This window comes from Ahaetulla prasina, chromosome 1, assembly GCF_028640845.1.
Source record: "Ahaetulla prasina isolate Xishuangbanna chromosome 1, ASM2864084v1, whole genome shotgun sequence".
Lineage (NCBI taxonomy): Eukaryota > Metazoa > Chordata > Lepidosauria > Squamata > Colubridae > Ahaetulla > Ahaetulla prasina.
Window position 1 is genome coordinate 85929266 of NC_080539.1, and position 16990 is coordinate 85946255.

The 16990-nt window shown below is 39.8% G+C and overlaps 1 protein-coding gene across 8 annotated transcripts in view; it reads right to left on the reverse strand.

The window, feature by feature from the left end:
- Positions 1-9950: 9950 nt before the first annotated feature.
- The window catches only part of FAM120B (family with sequence similarity 120 member B), a 65981-nt gene continuing 58941 nt past the window's right edge, over positions 9951-16990 (reverse strand). For all 8 annotated transcript variants that reach the window (XM_058167162.1, XM_058167179.1, XM_058167202.1 and 5 more), the window contains 4 exons: positions 15988-16096; positions 15182-15319; positions 11912-11969; positions 9951-11347 (listed from right to left, as the gene is read on the reverse strand). In XM_058167162.1, coding sequence (XP_058023145.1) covers positions 11335-11347; positions 11912-11969; positions 15182-15319; positions 15988-16096 — 318 coding nt within the window. In that variant the 3' untranslated portion in view covers positions 9951-11334. The remainder of the gene's footprint in view (positions 11348-11911; positions 11970-15181; positions 15320-15987; positions 16097-16990) is intronic.

Consider the following 16990-nt stretch of genomic DNA (forward strand, 5'->3'; position numbering starts at 1 on the left):
GAAACCTTCAATCAAAATGAAGGTAGTCCTTGACTTATGACCACAATTGGGCCCAGAATTTATGTTGCTAAGTGAGAAATTTGTTAAGTGAGTTTTGCCCCATCTTACAACTTTTCTAGCTACATTTGTTAATCTAAAGTACAAATAACAACAAGGAGGAAGTTGTTGACTTAATACAATCTATCCAAGCTGCAACTAGAACCTGTTGCAGCCAACTCAGTAAGCTCAAACTGCCCAAGGAGCTGCTGATTCAGTTCTACAGAGGAATTATTGAGTCTGTCATTTGCACCTCTATAACTGTCTGGTTCAGTTCTGCAACCCAACAAGAAAAACACAGACTTCAGAGGATAATTAGAACTGCAGAAAAAATAATTGCTACCAACCTGCCTTCCATTGAGGACCTGTATACTGCATGAATCAAGAAGAGGGCCGTGAAAATATTTACAGACCCCTCGCATCCTGGACATAAACTGTTTCAATTCCTACCCTCAAAACGACGCTATAGAGCACTGCACACCAGAACAACTAGACACAAGAACAGTTTTTTCCCGAAGGCCATCACTCTGCTAAACAAATAATTCCATCAACACTGTCAAACTATTTACTGAATCTGCACTACTATTAATCTTCTCATAGTTCCCATCACCAATCTCTTTCCATTTATGACTGTATGACAATAACTTGTTGCTGGCAATCCTTATGATTTATATTGATATATTGACCATCAATTGTGTTGTAAATGTTGTACCTTGATGAACGTATCTTTTCTTTTATGTACACTGAGAGCATATGCACCAAGACAAATTCCTTGTGTGTCCAATCACACTTGGCCAATAAAAATTCTATTCTATTCTATTCTGTTAATTTTAGGCCCTGAACTTATTAGTTGGTCTTAAGTAAAGTTATCTGTCTCAGTCTCCTTGTCAGCAGCATGGGAGGAAATAATATTGTGTTTTGCTTCAAAGGTAATTATGGGGCTTATAACTAGATAATGAAGGTATTAGGGCCATTTTAGTATGAGTTACACCTCTGTGGTTTAAACTCAAAGGAGTAGATTTATACATATGCCTACCCTATGTTATTTGATAGTGTATTCAACGATGTAATTTTCTCCTTCGTAATTGAATCTCAGTTTTTAAAATATCAGCATTATTAGCTAATGTAGCATAATACATCTGCAAAACCTAACATATATTTGCTGATAATGCTGCAATTGACTTTTTTTATTGATATCCCAGCACTGGTAAAGAGGTGAGAGATGAGAAATGTTTATTTAATTCCTGGAGGGATGAAGGCAATTATTTTCTTGATAGGGAGATGCTTAGTATGCTGTATCACCCTAAGACCACGGCTGGTTGATGAAAAATGCATCTGAGCTCTGTGAATAACTGTTCCTAGATTTTGCATACATAACAGAGCTGTCTTTGCCCTGATCCTATAAAAGACATGTTGCCTTGAAGTCCTTTTACAAGTCTTGCAGGTGCCTGAAAACAGCAATGGGGTGGTGTTGTTGTAGAGATTCTCCCTCCTTCCCTCCCACTAACCAGCTCTTTACCGCAGTTATAGGGCTAAGAGCCTGAATGCTTTGTAATGAAGGTATATTGTAACATTTCTCACCAGGTGGCACTTTGTTAGCAACAATTAGATCCTGATTGATCTTTGAAGAGCTAATTCTTACACAGTTTTGCAATGGTCCTAAGAAGGAGCAAGTGCTGAGTGGGAGCACTTTAAGAGTATTAGTGGGGTGGGAGAAAAGAAGAATAGTGCCTCAAGACATTTGCAATACAATGGCAGGGTCTCCTTTGCACCCCCTTAGCAAGCATTAGTTAGCACAGTAATTTGCTCTTACTCCTGTTATTATCCCCTTGGGCACTAATGGTCACTTTATTAATTAGTTGAAAATTGTATTCTAGGTCAAATGGCAGCTTTGTTCCTCCATTGTTGCAAATTGCTACTGGTAGAGCCCAGATAAATAGGAGGGTTATTGTGAATTGGGAGTGAGCTTTGCTGTTCAAGATAAAGGCCATGGACCAGCTGCACTATCCAGGGCTCCAGAAATGATTTTAAACATCTTTCCCAAAATTGGGTTTTAAACAGTTATATCCATTTTGTTGGCACAGTTTCTAATCATGGTTTGAGCCAGCTCTGCTCTATGCGCCACCCTTATATAGCAAACTTTCCCAGGTTTAGAAGTACTCCTGGCTTACTGGTAACAAAATAATTCACAGCAGTTGCTTGGTATTTGCAGTGTTAAATGTTTCCTCTTTTTCTTCAGTTTGACCCAATGTTGAAACTGCCTTACCACATTTTCTACTCGTCTTTCCAACTTGGTGAACTCCATTGCTTTCCCAACAGCTTGAATTTATAGCTAACCGTCCTAGGCTGCAAATACTGGGAGGATAACAAGATGCAAAACACTGTTCACCAGTCCTCTGGATTTTTGCAATCCAGATTTAGTAGGCCAATTCTACCCCTAAAGTAGAGGATCTGGCTGAGAAAGAGCTACTTTATCTGTATAAATTGAGACATTAGTGGCACCCAATTTTAATCAAACCATTTCAATGTGCATTATAAGAAAATATGTCTTTAAACTTGTTCAAAGTGGCTTTATAGCCTTTTTACTCCATAATGGAGTATCGTAATAGTGGTATTTAGAAGGTGAAGGCCGGGATCAGATCTTGTTGGGAATGCAAATAGCTCCATATAACTATCTTTTGCTCTTCATTTAGATTTATTTATTTAAGAAAATTTATATGGCTGTCCAATTTAGTCTCAAGACTCAAAAGTGATGCAAAGTTCATGTGAAAATTAAGCAAAGCTGCACACCACATTTGTTCATCTTAAAATATAATGTAGTTAGTGCATAACATATCACATGCATTAATCCCAAATAATGAAGAGCAGTACTTCAGATTCAAATTGTATTGCTAGAATGATGTAAATATTATAATACTGCATTTCAGAGTGAAGCAGTTTACCTTGCTTGCCGATAATAGAAATAGAAATAGATAGAATAGAATTTTTATTGGCCAAGTGTGATTGGACACACAAGGAATTTGTCTTGGTGCATATGCTCTCAGTGTACATATAAGAAAAGATACGTTCATCAAGGTACAACATTTACAACACAATTGATGATCAATATATCAATATAAATCATAAGGACTGCAAGCAACAAGTTATAGTCATACAGTCATAAGTGGAAAGAGATTGGCGATGGGAACTATGAAACGATTAATAGTAGTGCAGATTCAGTAAATAGTCTGACAGTGTTGAGGGAATGGCCTAACTTACAATAAATACAGTATTGGGAGAGAATTAATTTCCAGAGAATTAATGTGAGCCAATCAGAAATATACAAACCTGCTACAAAGGAATTGAAAATAACAATAGCATTTAGATTTATATAATGCTCCATAGTGCTTTACAGCAGGGATCTCCAACCTTGGTCACTTTAAGACTTATGGACTTCAACTCCCAGAGTCCCTCAGGCAGTAAAGCTTTGCTGCCTGAGGGACTCTGGGAGTTGAAGTCCACAAATCTTAAAGTGACCAAGGTTGGAGACCCCTGCTTTACAGTACTCTCTGAGTGGTTTACAGTCAGCATATTGCTCCCAACAATCTGGGTTCTCATTTTACTGACCTTGGAAGGCTGAGTCAACCCTGAGCCGCTCAGGATCAAACTCTGGGCAGTGGGCAGAGTTAGCCTGCAATACTTCATTCTAATCAGTGTTCATTATAAAATAAGGTCTAGCTTTGCACTGAAGACAATGTTTAATTTTTTTCCTTCAGGTTTTGTGAGTGCAAGGCCTAGTACAATCTCTTAATGATAAGGGAAATTGGATATAATTTGGATATAATCGCCTTCTAACCGAGACTCACTTGTGGCAATGGACCCAGGCAATTTACAAACATTATTTTTCTGTTGAGGATTTTTTTTTTAAAAAAATCAGAATTGCCAGGCAACAGGGAGGTATTTTGAGCCATCACTTGCTTTTCGGTTGTTTGATTCAGAAAGTGGATTTTCCCTGGGTTTACTTTTCTTTCCCTTTTGGTTTAACATGGATGTTACCTTGTCATCTTCACATTAGAAATATTTTTGTTTGAATGGCTTGCATTCCGACTCCCAGGGTGGTCTGCCTTTTTGAACCATTCTTAGTCGTCTTTATCAGCATACTTAGATAGCACGAATGTTAGAAGGCTTTTCATCTTAGGCCAACAAGCGGTTTATTACAAATGGATTCCATACAGTTCACGTAGCTTCTACCTTGAATGGAATGAGTCCTAGTGGAATATTGAAAAGGGAATGAGAAGTTTTAAGGCTCCAGTATATTCTGAAATTAAACTTATAATTAAACAATAGTCCCTCAGATGGCAATAGTTTTCAAATGCTGCATGTGTGAATAATCACATATACAACTTCAGACTTCAGTAATTTTAATAGTTGTGAGATTTGACTGCATCCTGAAAAATCAAATGCCAATTTTTCTATGAGCAATTTCACAATTCCTTTGTTTCTAATGTAGGACAGAGGTAAGCATTTTATACTAAAGAATGGCCTGCAGCTCCTGAATCTTCTTGTCACTTTCCTGGTGCCCATTTGGATCAAGACAACTGAAAACTGACGGTCCTGTTTTCCCACCACTTGGAGATGGTGGCCAGATGAAAGCTAGCATATTGCAATTAAAGACAAAGACTATAGGAACGGGCTCCGAGAATAACCTTGGGAAACAGGGCCAAGAGTCGTAGCTTGGACTATAATCTGATAAGAGACATCTGAGTCCAAATGAGGAATGGGAATGAAAAAAGCATCTCAGGAAGGACCCTCCCTAATTCTCAGAAGAATAAAGGTAGGGAAAAGGCCTTTCAGATTTGAAAATTCTCTAATATAAGGTGGTATTAGTGCTCATGGTGTGGGTTTCCTGCCTGGACATCCTCAAAGGGCTAATAGACTCACCCAATTCCTCCTCAACCTCCCTTGTTTATTTTACTTATTTATTTTTGTCACAACAGTATACACAAACATCGTCATAAATAAAAACAACATATCATGAAAGAAAAATATGTATATATAAGTAAATAAGTTGCTGGCAATCCTTATGATTTATATTGATATATTGATCATCAATTGTGTTGTAAATGTTGTACCTTGATGAACGTATCTTTTCTTTCTTTTATGTACACTGAGAGCATATGCACCAAGACAAATTCCTTGTGTGTCCAATCACACTTGGCCAATAAAATTCTATTCTATTCTATTCTATTCTAAAAGTATGCAACAGCTATGTTAATTTAATATAATGAAGGGAACAATAGGACAGGAACGGTAGGCACTTTTGTGCTCTTATGCACACCTCTTGTGTGATAACCCTGCCCACTTTGCATCTCTCTTCCCCCCCCCCCCTTATTAGTGTACCTCTTGGCTACCAAAATGTTCCCCACATTAAAGCAACAGAAAATCAGACAATATTTTATGCTAAGACATTAATATTTTCCCACTCTTTAAAATGCAACAAACAGAAGATGCCTTGGCAGCCTTTTCACATTCCTACCACACTTTTCTTTTAGGAAAATACCAAGCAGATGCATACAACTTGCAATAAGGATAGGTGGAGGTAGAAGAACATTAACTGAATGCCACTATTAGCAGTCTCCAAGGGTCAGATGGAGGGAGCTATGATAGATTTATGGTATTCTTAGCACTTGAGAGCTTTGCAAATCACTAGATTTGGCTTGGTTTCAAATCGTTTTTGAAAACAAAAAAAGGGAATTGGAAATTGGGATACTCAGCTACTTCTTAAAAACCCTGGTCTCCCACAGCAGCTTATAATATAAATGTCAAATTATAAAAGCATGCTAAAATATGTAAACTAACTGAAGATGAACCCATAATAATGAAATCAAAATGAAGACCAACTGTGCATGACATAATTAGGTTGGCATTTCAAAGTTAAAAATGTTAATTTGGCCTGAATTAAAATAAAAGTCACAAAACTAACAACATAAAGAGTTGATCCTGAAAGTTATGTTGAAGTTCCTGAATAAGAAAAAATAGGTATTTCCACATAGATTCATGGAAAAATAAAACAAAATAGGTGCGATCAATAGGATTTTAATAGGAATATTTCAGATGGTAAGCTAGAATTATCATGAAATAAAAAGATCTAGTACAAACACAATTCCTAAGAACTTTTTTATCATAAATATTCTCAATATATCTGAATACTCTCTACTTACCTTCAGTTAAATCTACAGTATTTGATAACTGTACAATAGTTTATTTAATTAATTTTAAGTGCTGTTTTTGTACAAGAGACATCAAGTTTAAATTCTTATTTTGCAATTATGTCCACAAAGACAAGTACTAGGTACAGACCATATTGACATGGACACATGCCAGAGATCAGCTAAGTATGCCAGGGAAAAAAAAAAGATAATAGTCACAGCTTGCATTTGAATCTCTTTGATTCCTGGGTTTTGCCAACTGGCATCCATCCAAGGTGCTTTCTGGGTATGTTAATGTATAGACATGTAAGTGATTGTATTTAGCTAAATAAATAGCATAGCTATTTCCTGAGCAGAAGGAACTTGGTAGAAAAAAATGAAACTACTTCTACAAGACGAGTTATTCTATTCTATTAGCATCCTTCAGTCTCAAAAGACTATGGTATCGTGCTCTGGAAACAGCATCTAGTGTGGCTAAAAAGGCCAATTCGAGAGTGACAATCCCTTCCACACTGAGGGCAGATACATTCTGTCCCCTGCCCAGCCCCCAGATTTCGCTGGTTCTGGGACTGCCTCTTTGCCTCAGCCTGCTGAACAAGTGTCTTTTCGAATTGGAGAAGGCCATGCTGCGTCTTTAGCCTCCAAGCTGAATGATCGGAGGTCAAGGTTTCCCAGTTGTTAATGTCCATTCCCAGGCCCTTTAGATCCCTCTTGCAGATATCCTTATATCGCAGCTGTGGTCTCCCTCTGAGGAGCTTTCCCTGACTAATTCTCTAAACAGGAGATCTTTCGGAATCCGAAGATGAGTTATGTGTGACTGATTATTGCAAGTGAAAAGAAAAACAGGAAAAAAAAACCCATATTATTTTATGTATTTGATTCAAAGATCCCATTGGTTTCAAAGCATCTTTTTTCCTAATGTCTATGTTCACAAGTCACACAAACCATTTTTTTTACAATAATAAAGAAAATAGTTCCTGCCTATTCTTTCCCATGTTTGATCCGATAGTCACAAGAAGATGTTCTGGACAAGCTTGGATTGTTTTATTATCCAAACCCAACAAACCGTGGTTGAACTTAATGACATTAAAGCTATTTTTTATAGTTGCACTATATATAAGAAATAACTACATCTCTACAGAAATAGAGCACAACAATGATGAAAATCATCTTGAATGTATTTGGGTCAATATAAAAGGGGTGAAAAACGATATTGCCATAGGTCTATACTATAGGCCACCCAACCAACCAGAGGAAGTAGATGAACTTTTTGCTAGTCAGCTAACTAAGGTATGTAGGAAGCACATCACAGTAGTAATGGGGGATTTTAACTACCCTGACATCAACTGGGAAACAAACTCTGCACCAAGTGGAAGATCCAACAGGTTCCTAACAAACCTAGCAGACAACTTTGTTTCCAAAAAAATAGAGAAAGCGACAAGGGGATCAGCAATATTGGACTTAATTCTCACTAACAGAGATGAAATGATAGAAGGTGTTGAAGCTACAGGAACCTTGGGGGCAAGTGACCACGCAATATTGGAATTCGACATTAAGCAAATACAAGTAGTAGAACAAAGTCAAACTAGAGTCTTGGACTTTAAGAGAGCTAATTTCAATAAACTTAGAGAGAGCTTGAGAAGGATTCAATGGATGAGAATCCTCAGGGGGAAAACAACTCAAGAAGCTTGGGAAATTTTGAAAAGTGAGATTATAAAAGCACAGTCTAACACAATACCAATGAAGAAGAAAAATAGTAGATCTCAAAAGAAACCAGCATGGATGCATAAAGAACTATCTGACAAATTGAAAGACAAAAAGGACAAATATAAAAAGTGGAAAGAGGGGCAAATAACTAAGGCAGAATATCAGCAAATAGCCCGAGCCTGTAAAGATGAAGTGAGGAAAGCTAAGGCTCACAATGAACAAAGGCTAGCGACAAAAGCAAAAAATAACAAAAAAAGCTTCTTCCAACATGTTAAAAACAAGAAAAAAGTCAAGGAAACAATTGGCCCATTGCTGGGAGAAAGTGGCAAGAAGATGACAAGCAACAGGGAGAAAGCAGATCTACTTAACTCATATTTTGCATCTGTCTTTACACAAAAGGAAAAACAATCCAACCTATCAAAACAGCACCACAAAAAACAGATTAGAAACACAAGTTAAAATAGGGAAGAAAATGGTAAGTGAACACCTGTCTACCCTAGACGAGTTCAAATCACCAGGACCGGATGGATTACACCCCAAGGTTCTGAAGGAACTGGCAGACGTGATCTCAGAACCACTGAACTATATCTTTCAAAGATCCTGGAGCACAGGGGAGCTGCCAGAGGACTGGAAAAGAGCTGATGTAGTTCCCATCTTCAAAAAGGAAAAAACAGATCCAGGAAACTACAGACCTATCAGTCTGACCTCAATACCGGGAAGATTCTGGAAAAGATAATCAAGCAACGAATCACCGAACACCTAGAAGCAAACAAAGTAATAACCAAAAGCCAACATGGGTTTGTCAAAACAGATCATGCCAGACTAATCTTATCGCATTCTTTGACAAAATGACAAAATTAGTAGACCAGAGGAATGCTGTCGATATAATTTACTTGGACTTCAGTAAAGCATTTGATAAAGTAGACCATAACCTACTACTAGATAAAGTAGAAAATGTGGGTTAGACAGCACCACCACCAGATGGATTCAGAACTGGCTGACCAACCGCACTCAACGTGTAGTCCTCAACGGAACTACATCCACATGGAGGGAAGTATGCAGTGGAGTACCCCAAGGCTCTGTTTTAGGCCCAGTACTCTTCAACATCTTCATCAATGACTTGGACGAGGGATAGATGGGGAACTCATCAAATTTGCAGATGACACCAAGCTGGCAGGAATAGCCAACACTCCAGAAGATAGGCTCAAGTTACAGAAAGATCTTGACAGACTTGAACATTGGGCGCTATCTAACAAAATGAAATTCAACAGTGAAAAAGTAAGGTTCTACATTTAGGCCAAAAACAAAATGCACCAGTACCGTATATGTGGTACCTTGCTCAATAGTAGTACCTGTGAGAGGGATCTTGGAGTCCTAGTGGATAACCATCTAGATATGAGCCAGCAGTGTGCAGCAGCTGTTAAAAAAGCCAACACAGTTCTGGGCTGCATAAACAGAGGGATAGAATCAAGATCACGTGAAGTGTTAGTACCACTTTATAATGCCTTGGTAAGGCCACACTTGGAATATTGCATCCAGTTTTGGTCGCCACGATGTAAAAAAGATGTTGAGACTCTAGAAAGAGTGCAGAGAAGAGCAACAAAGATGATTAGGGGACTGGAGGCTAAAACATATGAAGAACGGTTGCAGGAACTGGGTATGTCTAGTTTAACAAAAAGAAGGACTAGGGGAGACATGATAGCTGTGTTCCAATATCTCAGGGGCTGCCACAAAGAAGAGGGAGTCGGGCTGTTCTCCAAAGCACCTGAGGGTAGAACAAGAAGCAATGGGTGGAAACTGATCAAAGAAAGGAGCAACTTAGAACTAAGGAGAAATTTCCTGACAGTTAGAACAATTAACAAGTGGAACGACTTGCCTTCAGAAGTTGTGAATGCTCCAACACTGGAAATTTTTAAGAAAATGTTGGATAACCATCTGACTGAGATGGTGTAGGGTTTCCTGCCTGGGCAGGGGGTTGGACTAGAAGGCCTCCAAGGTCCCTTCCAACTCTGATGTTATGTTATGTTATATTATGTTATTCTTTGACTTATGACTGCAATTGGGATTGGAATTTGGATATAAGTTGTAGTAGTTGTAACTTGAGGCACCGATGACCAATTTTTGACAGTTTTTTTTAAACAGCGGATGTAAATCAAATGTACTCTCCCAAATGGCCGGTTTTTGCCAGAAACCAGCAAAAAATCTGGAAACCAGCTTAAAAAACCCTCACCTCAAATCATCATCACATGACCATGGGAAACTGCACCCAATGTAAATGAGAGCGGGTTGTCAAGTGCCCTAAATATGGTCACATGAACACTGGGGCGGGGAGGCAGCGCAACATTTTACAATGGCCAGAAATGCTCTATAGACCATAAAGCATCCTTTCCAAAGCTGTTATGACTTCAAATGGTCATTAAAAAATTGATGATAAGTTGAGGATTACCTCAATAACCAGTTGGTTATTAAGCGAATCACTGCAGTTGTTAAATAACTTACTCAGTGGTTAAGAGAATCCACTTTCCCCTATTGACTTCGTTTGTCAGAAGCTGGCTGAGAAGGTCGCAAAGGACTCTTTCATGGCCCCAGGAATCTGACTGCTGTAAATACAGGTAGTCCTCAACTTACGACCACAATGGAGCCCAAAATTTATGTTGTTAACTGAAACATTTGCTAAGCGAACTGTTACGACTTTTCTTGCCACATTTGATAAGGGAATCCTTGCAGTTGTTCAATTAGTAACATGGTTTTTAAGTGAATCAGGTTTACCCATTGACTTTGCTTGTTAGAAGGTCGCAAAATGACTCCTGAACTCTGCAACGGTCATAAAGATGAGTCGGTTGTCAGGCATCTGAATGTAAATCACGTGACCACTGGGATGCTCCCTTGGTCGCAAGTGTGAACTATGGTAAAAAATCATTCTTTTCAGTGCTGTTGTAACTTCAAATGGTCACTAAATGAACTGTTGTTAAGTCAAGGACTACCTATACATGTGTTAACAGTGCTGAAATTCTGATCATGTGGCCCTGGACAATAGTTGTAAGCATGAAAACTGGTTGTAGGTCATTTTTCAGTGCTATTGTAACTTCAAACTAAATGAATGGTTGCGAGTCAAGGACTACCTGTAGTTGTATATTTGAGTTGTAGATTTTGAAAAAAACCCTATTTATTTAGAAAGAAAGCCTGTTGCCAACGGTGCAACAATATGAAAAAAATGCAACTTTAAAGGGAAAGGCAATTCTTACATCTTATTTTGTGAAAGAGATAATGTGCCTCATTAAGCTTTGCAAATCATAAAAACAAATCAATCAAAAAACCCATTTATTCGAACAATGAAATGCATACATTATAAGAACAGAACTTCTCTGCTCAAACTCCTATTCATTCATAGCCCTGAGGAGCGTCATCTTGGCCACCTAAAAATCAAAAGGAAATAGTTATAAAGCAAAAATGAACAATTCATTCTAGGAAGAGAGAACCTCTCCCCTGCAATCATTTGCATGGGAAATAACAAAAACAACAAGAGATAATCCTCATTTAGCAACCACAATTTGGATAAATCTTCCATAACACAACTGGCACATTCACTCCTCAAGGACTTTCAGAAACAGCTATGGGTTCATTTTCAGTCTGTTTCATTCCACCCAGCTTTGAACAGCCTCCATTTACCACAGGGGTCCTCAAACTTGGCAGCTTTAAGACTTGTGGACTTCAACTCCCAGAATTCTCCAGCTATGCTGGCTGGAGAATTCTGGGAGTTGAAGTCCACAAGTCTTAAAGCTGCCAAGTTTGAAGACCTCTGATTTACTAGGTCAAGATTCTTATAGCATCTGCAGCTTGACTCAGGATAAAAATGTATAGCTGAATATCGTCAGAGCGTTGATGACATCTCACCTGAATCAACCTCTCCCGGAGGCTTTATACAAATGTTGAAGTGGGCTTTTCTTCCCTTATCCCTTTTCCATCAAAAAATTACTTACCGAGGAGCAAACTGGAATTGTCCCCTCAAGGACTGGTGTCTTGGTCTATATTGTGAACCTGAGGGGTGGAAACAGATTAATTTATAACATACACAAAAAATGAAGAAGTAGCAATAGCAGTAACATTTAGACTTATATACTGCTTCACAGTGCTTTACAGCCCTCTCTAAGAGGTTTACAGTCAGCAACAATCTGGGTCCTCATTTTATCGACCTTGGAAAGATGGAAGGCTGAGTCCACCTTGAGCCTGATGAGATTCGAACTGCCAAATTGCAGGCAACCAGCAGTAGTAGCCTGCAGTACTGCACTCTAACCACTGCGCCACCGCGGCTCACATTGAAGAAATATTGATATTGATAGAAATATTTGCTTTTCTTCAAATATTGAAGTGTTCTAAAGAATATTGCAAATACTATTTATTTCTTTTAGGAAGTGATAGTCCCTCAAAATGCTCAGTGATGTCTATTCTTGATGCATGCCATCTTTCTGTTTTAGTCCTTGCTATTTTAACTCATATGTAACTGAAAGCCTTCCCTTCAGTCACAAAACGTCTCAGAACTATAATGACGAGTGGAAAAAGAAACTGGAAGGATAGATGGTAGTTTATCATGGATCATGTGATCTATAGTCTGAAAAAAGACATTCATTTTTAGAGAGGGGAGGAGAGGGAGAAAGGGATTGAGGAAGTAACATAACAAACAATAAAGCCAATATTCCACATATAGTTTCTCTCTTACCCAGCAAGTCTCTAGCCGCAGCTTGCCAGAAACAAGTGAAACCCCATCCGTGGTATACAGGCAGCATGACCCGTGGTGGTGCAGGGGTTAGATTGCAGTACTGCAGGCTACTTTTGCTGACTGCCGGCTGACTGCAATTTGGCAGTTCAAATCTTACCAGGCTGAAGGTTGACTCAGCCTTCCATTCTTCCAAGGTGAGTAAAATGAGGACCCAGATTGTTGGGGGCAATAGGCTGTCGTGTCCCACTCCTCCGCTGATGGCCGGGTCAGGGAAATCCAAATCAGGCGTGCCTCTGCAGCTCTGCCAAAGTCCTAGCAAAGTTTTCAAGGCAGGCAGGAGACCAGAAAGTGACTTCAGCAAGATAAGGTAGACTTTGCCTGACTCAGACTTTGCCAGAAAGCAGATCCTTTATATAGGCCATGGGGTGTGGCTCCATGACTCAGCACTTATCCAGGCCTGCCCCTCCCTTCCTTCTGTTGCCGCCGCCTATCAATTCTCCTGAAGCGAGGGTCACTCCAGTCTGCAGCTGTTGGTAATTGACCTTCCTCAGGCTCACATGCTGTGGGGAAGGGGGAGGGGTCTAGTCGCTCCGTTTGCCTGGGCATGGAGCCAGGGCTGGGGGGCTGGAGGCACTTCTTCTTCTTCGGCCTGTCTGGGCATGGAGCCAGGGCTGGGGCCGGGAGGCACTTCTTCTTCTTCGGCCTGTCTGGGCATGGAGCCAGGGCTGGGGCCGGGAGGCACTTCTTCTTCTTCGGCCTGTCTGGGCATGGAGCCAGAGCTGGGGCCGGGAGGCATGCTAGGACATTCCTCAGCGTTCGGAAGCAGATAAGACGGGCCCGGCTGCGGGGAAAGCGGACGAGGCACAACATAGGCTGACTCTGTAAACCACTTAGAGAGGGCTGTAAAACACTGTGAAGCGGTATATAAGTCTAAGTGCTATTGCTATTGCCATGAGAAACCACTGCTGTAGATCACCCTTCTCCATTCTGGGGCCATCTATTGGCACTGCAACTCTTGGAATTAGCCATCAGCATGGCCTTTGTTTCAAAAAATAAGATAAATATCTATCGGAAATATTGAAGAGGGATAATCTGTCTTCAAAACAGGGGTGAAATGCTCCCGGTTTGGACCTGATCGCCCGATCCAGTAACGATGGCAGTGGGTAGTTCAGAGAACCGGTAGCAAAAATCCCTGCCCCACACCCCGCCCCAGCTGATCCATACGATCATCAGAGTTGTTTTTTTTTAACTTTTAAAAGCATTTTTCTTCGGCCGAAAAAATGCTTTTAAAAGTAAAAAAAAAAGCCTCTGATGATCACGCAGCTCAGCTGGGATCGTCAGAACCCTTTAAAAACATTTTTTGTACAACCTCTTCAGCCGAAGAGGTTGTAGAAAAAATGCTTTTAAAAGTAAAAAAAAAAAAAGTTGGCCATGCCCACCCAGTCAATCACACACACACACACACACACACACACACACACACACACACACACACACACACACCAAGCCATGCCCACAGAACCGGTAGTAACAAATTTTTACATTTCACCCCTGCTTCAAAATGATTTGAGGGTGGTAAAGTAGTTGGGAAGCCACAGATGAATTCTACTACTCTTCCAAGGAGCTTGAAGGCAGGTTAAGCTAAAAAGTGATACCCCGTTAAAAAGACTTCCTAATGTTACTATAAAAAAACATTTTCACTAGTATCCACTTCTGCCACTGTACCTCTCTCTCAACCCATGAAGCAGCTAAGAAGTGAGAGAGAGAGAGGGAGAGGGAGAGAGAGCGCGAAAGGGGTAGAGAGGGAGAGAGGGGGAGGGAGGGAGGAAGGAAAGGAGAGAGAGAGAGAGAGACTTCAGCAGGCCCGGTTGTTTAAAATGGGAAATCACACTTTTGTCATTTCAGCTGATAAATTAACAGATGCTCTAAGCTTGATGTTTTAAGAGGACTAATATAAGGCTGCCAACTACAGACAATTACAGAGCCAAATTGCAGACAATTAAGTGTGATATTTTAATTGTCCCATTGAAAAACTGAAGAAAAGTCAAGCTTGAAAGTGGGAACCGTCTTTATTGCAATTCAGAGCTCACTTTCAAGTATGTCCAAGAACCATTCAACAAAGATTCTGGACAAAAGCTTTACTGAACTGAGGAGCAAATTAGGACAAGAGAAGACAGGCACTTGGTGGGCTGGCTAGTGAAATTCCTTAAGAATTTGATACAAAACAAACACAGAACGTCTTTGCTTAAACAGGGAAATTCTGCTGATATGTGAGAAAGAAAGATATGCCGGAATAAGATAACTTTGTTTTGATGCGGGTATTTCTGTCGTTCAAAAGTTAGCTTGGCCTTATAATTAAAATAAACCCTCTTCTTGTTTACTCAGTATTTTCACTGTATAAAAATCAATTGACCATTCACAGGGGTTAAGATTAAGACCTTGATTCATACTTTAACTTCAAAAAAAAAAAGTGTAAGTAAATAATTTAAAAAATGTAGCTTGGTATTTCAGTTTTGTGTGATTTTGTTTTTACCTGAGGGCTGAAATTCAGAGAAGGAACCAGTTTGTTCACGCTGTCCCCACTGGCTTTCCCTGCATTGGGGCTGATAAGAATGAGATGGATTTCTGCTCAGAAGCCTCCGGTCAGAACCTTTGCCCCTTCCATGCTTCCCTAAAGAAAATATTGGACAGTTATAATACATTAAGGAAAAAGTCGCCCCATATTAACATTTAAAATGAAGTTTCTATAGACCAGGGGTCTCCAATCTTGGCAACTTTAAGCCTGGCGGACTTCAACTCCCAGAATTCTCCAGCCAGCTTTGTTGCCAAAGTTGCCAAGGTTGGAGATCCCTGCTATAGATGAAACTGTTGGGATCCTGTTTTTAAGCTAGAATGGAAAAAAAATGGAACATATAACTACTACCTCTTTAAAATATAGAAGCAACAGAGGTGAGATTTATTATACACATGTTTCAAGGAAATTAATACTTTATCAAATTCTTATATAAGCAAGATTTGGTATACTCCGAGTGCATGCTGTCCTACATGAAGAATGCATGTAACTTTTTCTGAAAAGAATACATTGACATATGTACACAGAGCACACTCGTTCTTTTGCATGAAATTCAATTTACACAGGAAATCAAATACAGCATTCATTTCCAATTTACATCTTCCATGACTATTCCGGGTTTATAACAAATATTGCTGGACTACAGCGCATCAACGTTTTATCTGCGACGCTTTGTATCATTGGAGCTGATGTCTTGGCAAAGATGGGTTATATTCTCACGAGTCACATGCAGTGGATTTTCTGAAGAGATCAGGTATAGCACCTACTTATCATGAAGCTGCTTGGTCTTGGTCTGCTCTGGATTGTCCTCCCATTTGCTACGCTCGCTTTGCAAATCAGGTCCAACAGATTCTGAAACTTTGTGCATCGTAACTCCTATAGGTGAAATAATATTGGTAATCCGAGAAATTTTCACTTGAGTCAAATTAAAATGAAATCATTAAAGTTTGGTTCAGATGTTAAAGATAAAAGTATGTGCTAGTAATCATAGTTACCAGTCCATTCCTAGTCCATCCAAAGAAAAGGGCAAACTACGGTTAGATCAGGCTTTCTAAAGGTTTACAATTTTTAAGGTGTGTGGATTTCAACTCCCAGAATTCCCCAGCCAACATGGGCATCCATCTGGGGTGAAATCCAGCAGGTTCTAACAGGTTCTGGAAAACCGGTAGCAGAAATTTTGAGTAGTTCAGAGAACTGAAAAATACCACCTCTGGCTGGCCATAGAGTGGGGTGGGAATGGAGATTTTGCAATATACTTCCCCCAGGAGGGGAGGGAATGGAGATTTTGCAATATACTTCCCCCAGGAGGGGAGGGAATGGAGATTTTGCAATATCCTTCCCCTGCTATGCCTACCAAGCCACGCCCACAGAACTGGTAGGGGAAAAAAATTGGATTTCATCCCTGGCGCCCATCCATTTTAAAAATTCCCAAGATTGAGAAACACTAGATTAGACTAAAGCGGGTTGTCTACTTTTCTCTTCCCGTGTTCTGCACATCCAGTTCAAGGTATGACTTCATTTTAAAAAATGGCTTATGGTCTAATTACGAATATCTCAGGTCTGCCATCTTCAGGATACTTCACTTCACTGGCATCCTGCCATAAAATGCGGAGACGGGAGAGATTGGGGAGGTAGAAGGTAGAAGGGGGGGAATGACAGGAACCAGAGGTGTCAATCCAGAAAAGACTGGCCAATGAAAGATGGAGCCATGAGAATGGAATGCAAAGCTCTACCAAAGAGGCGTCAAACCTCAAAACCGTTTCCAAAATA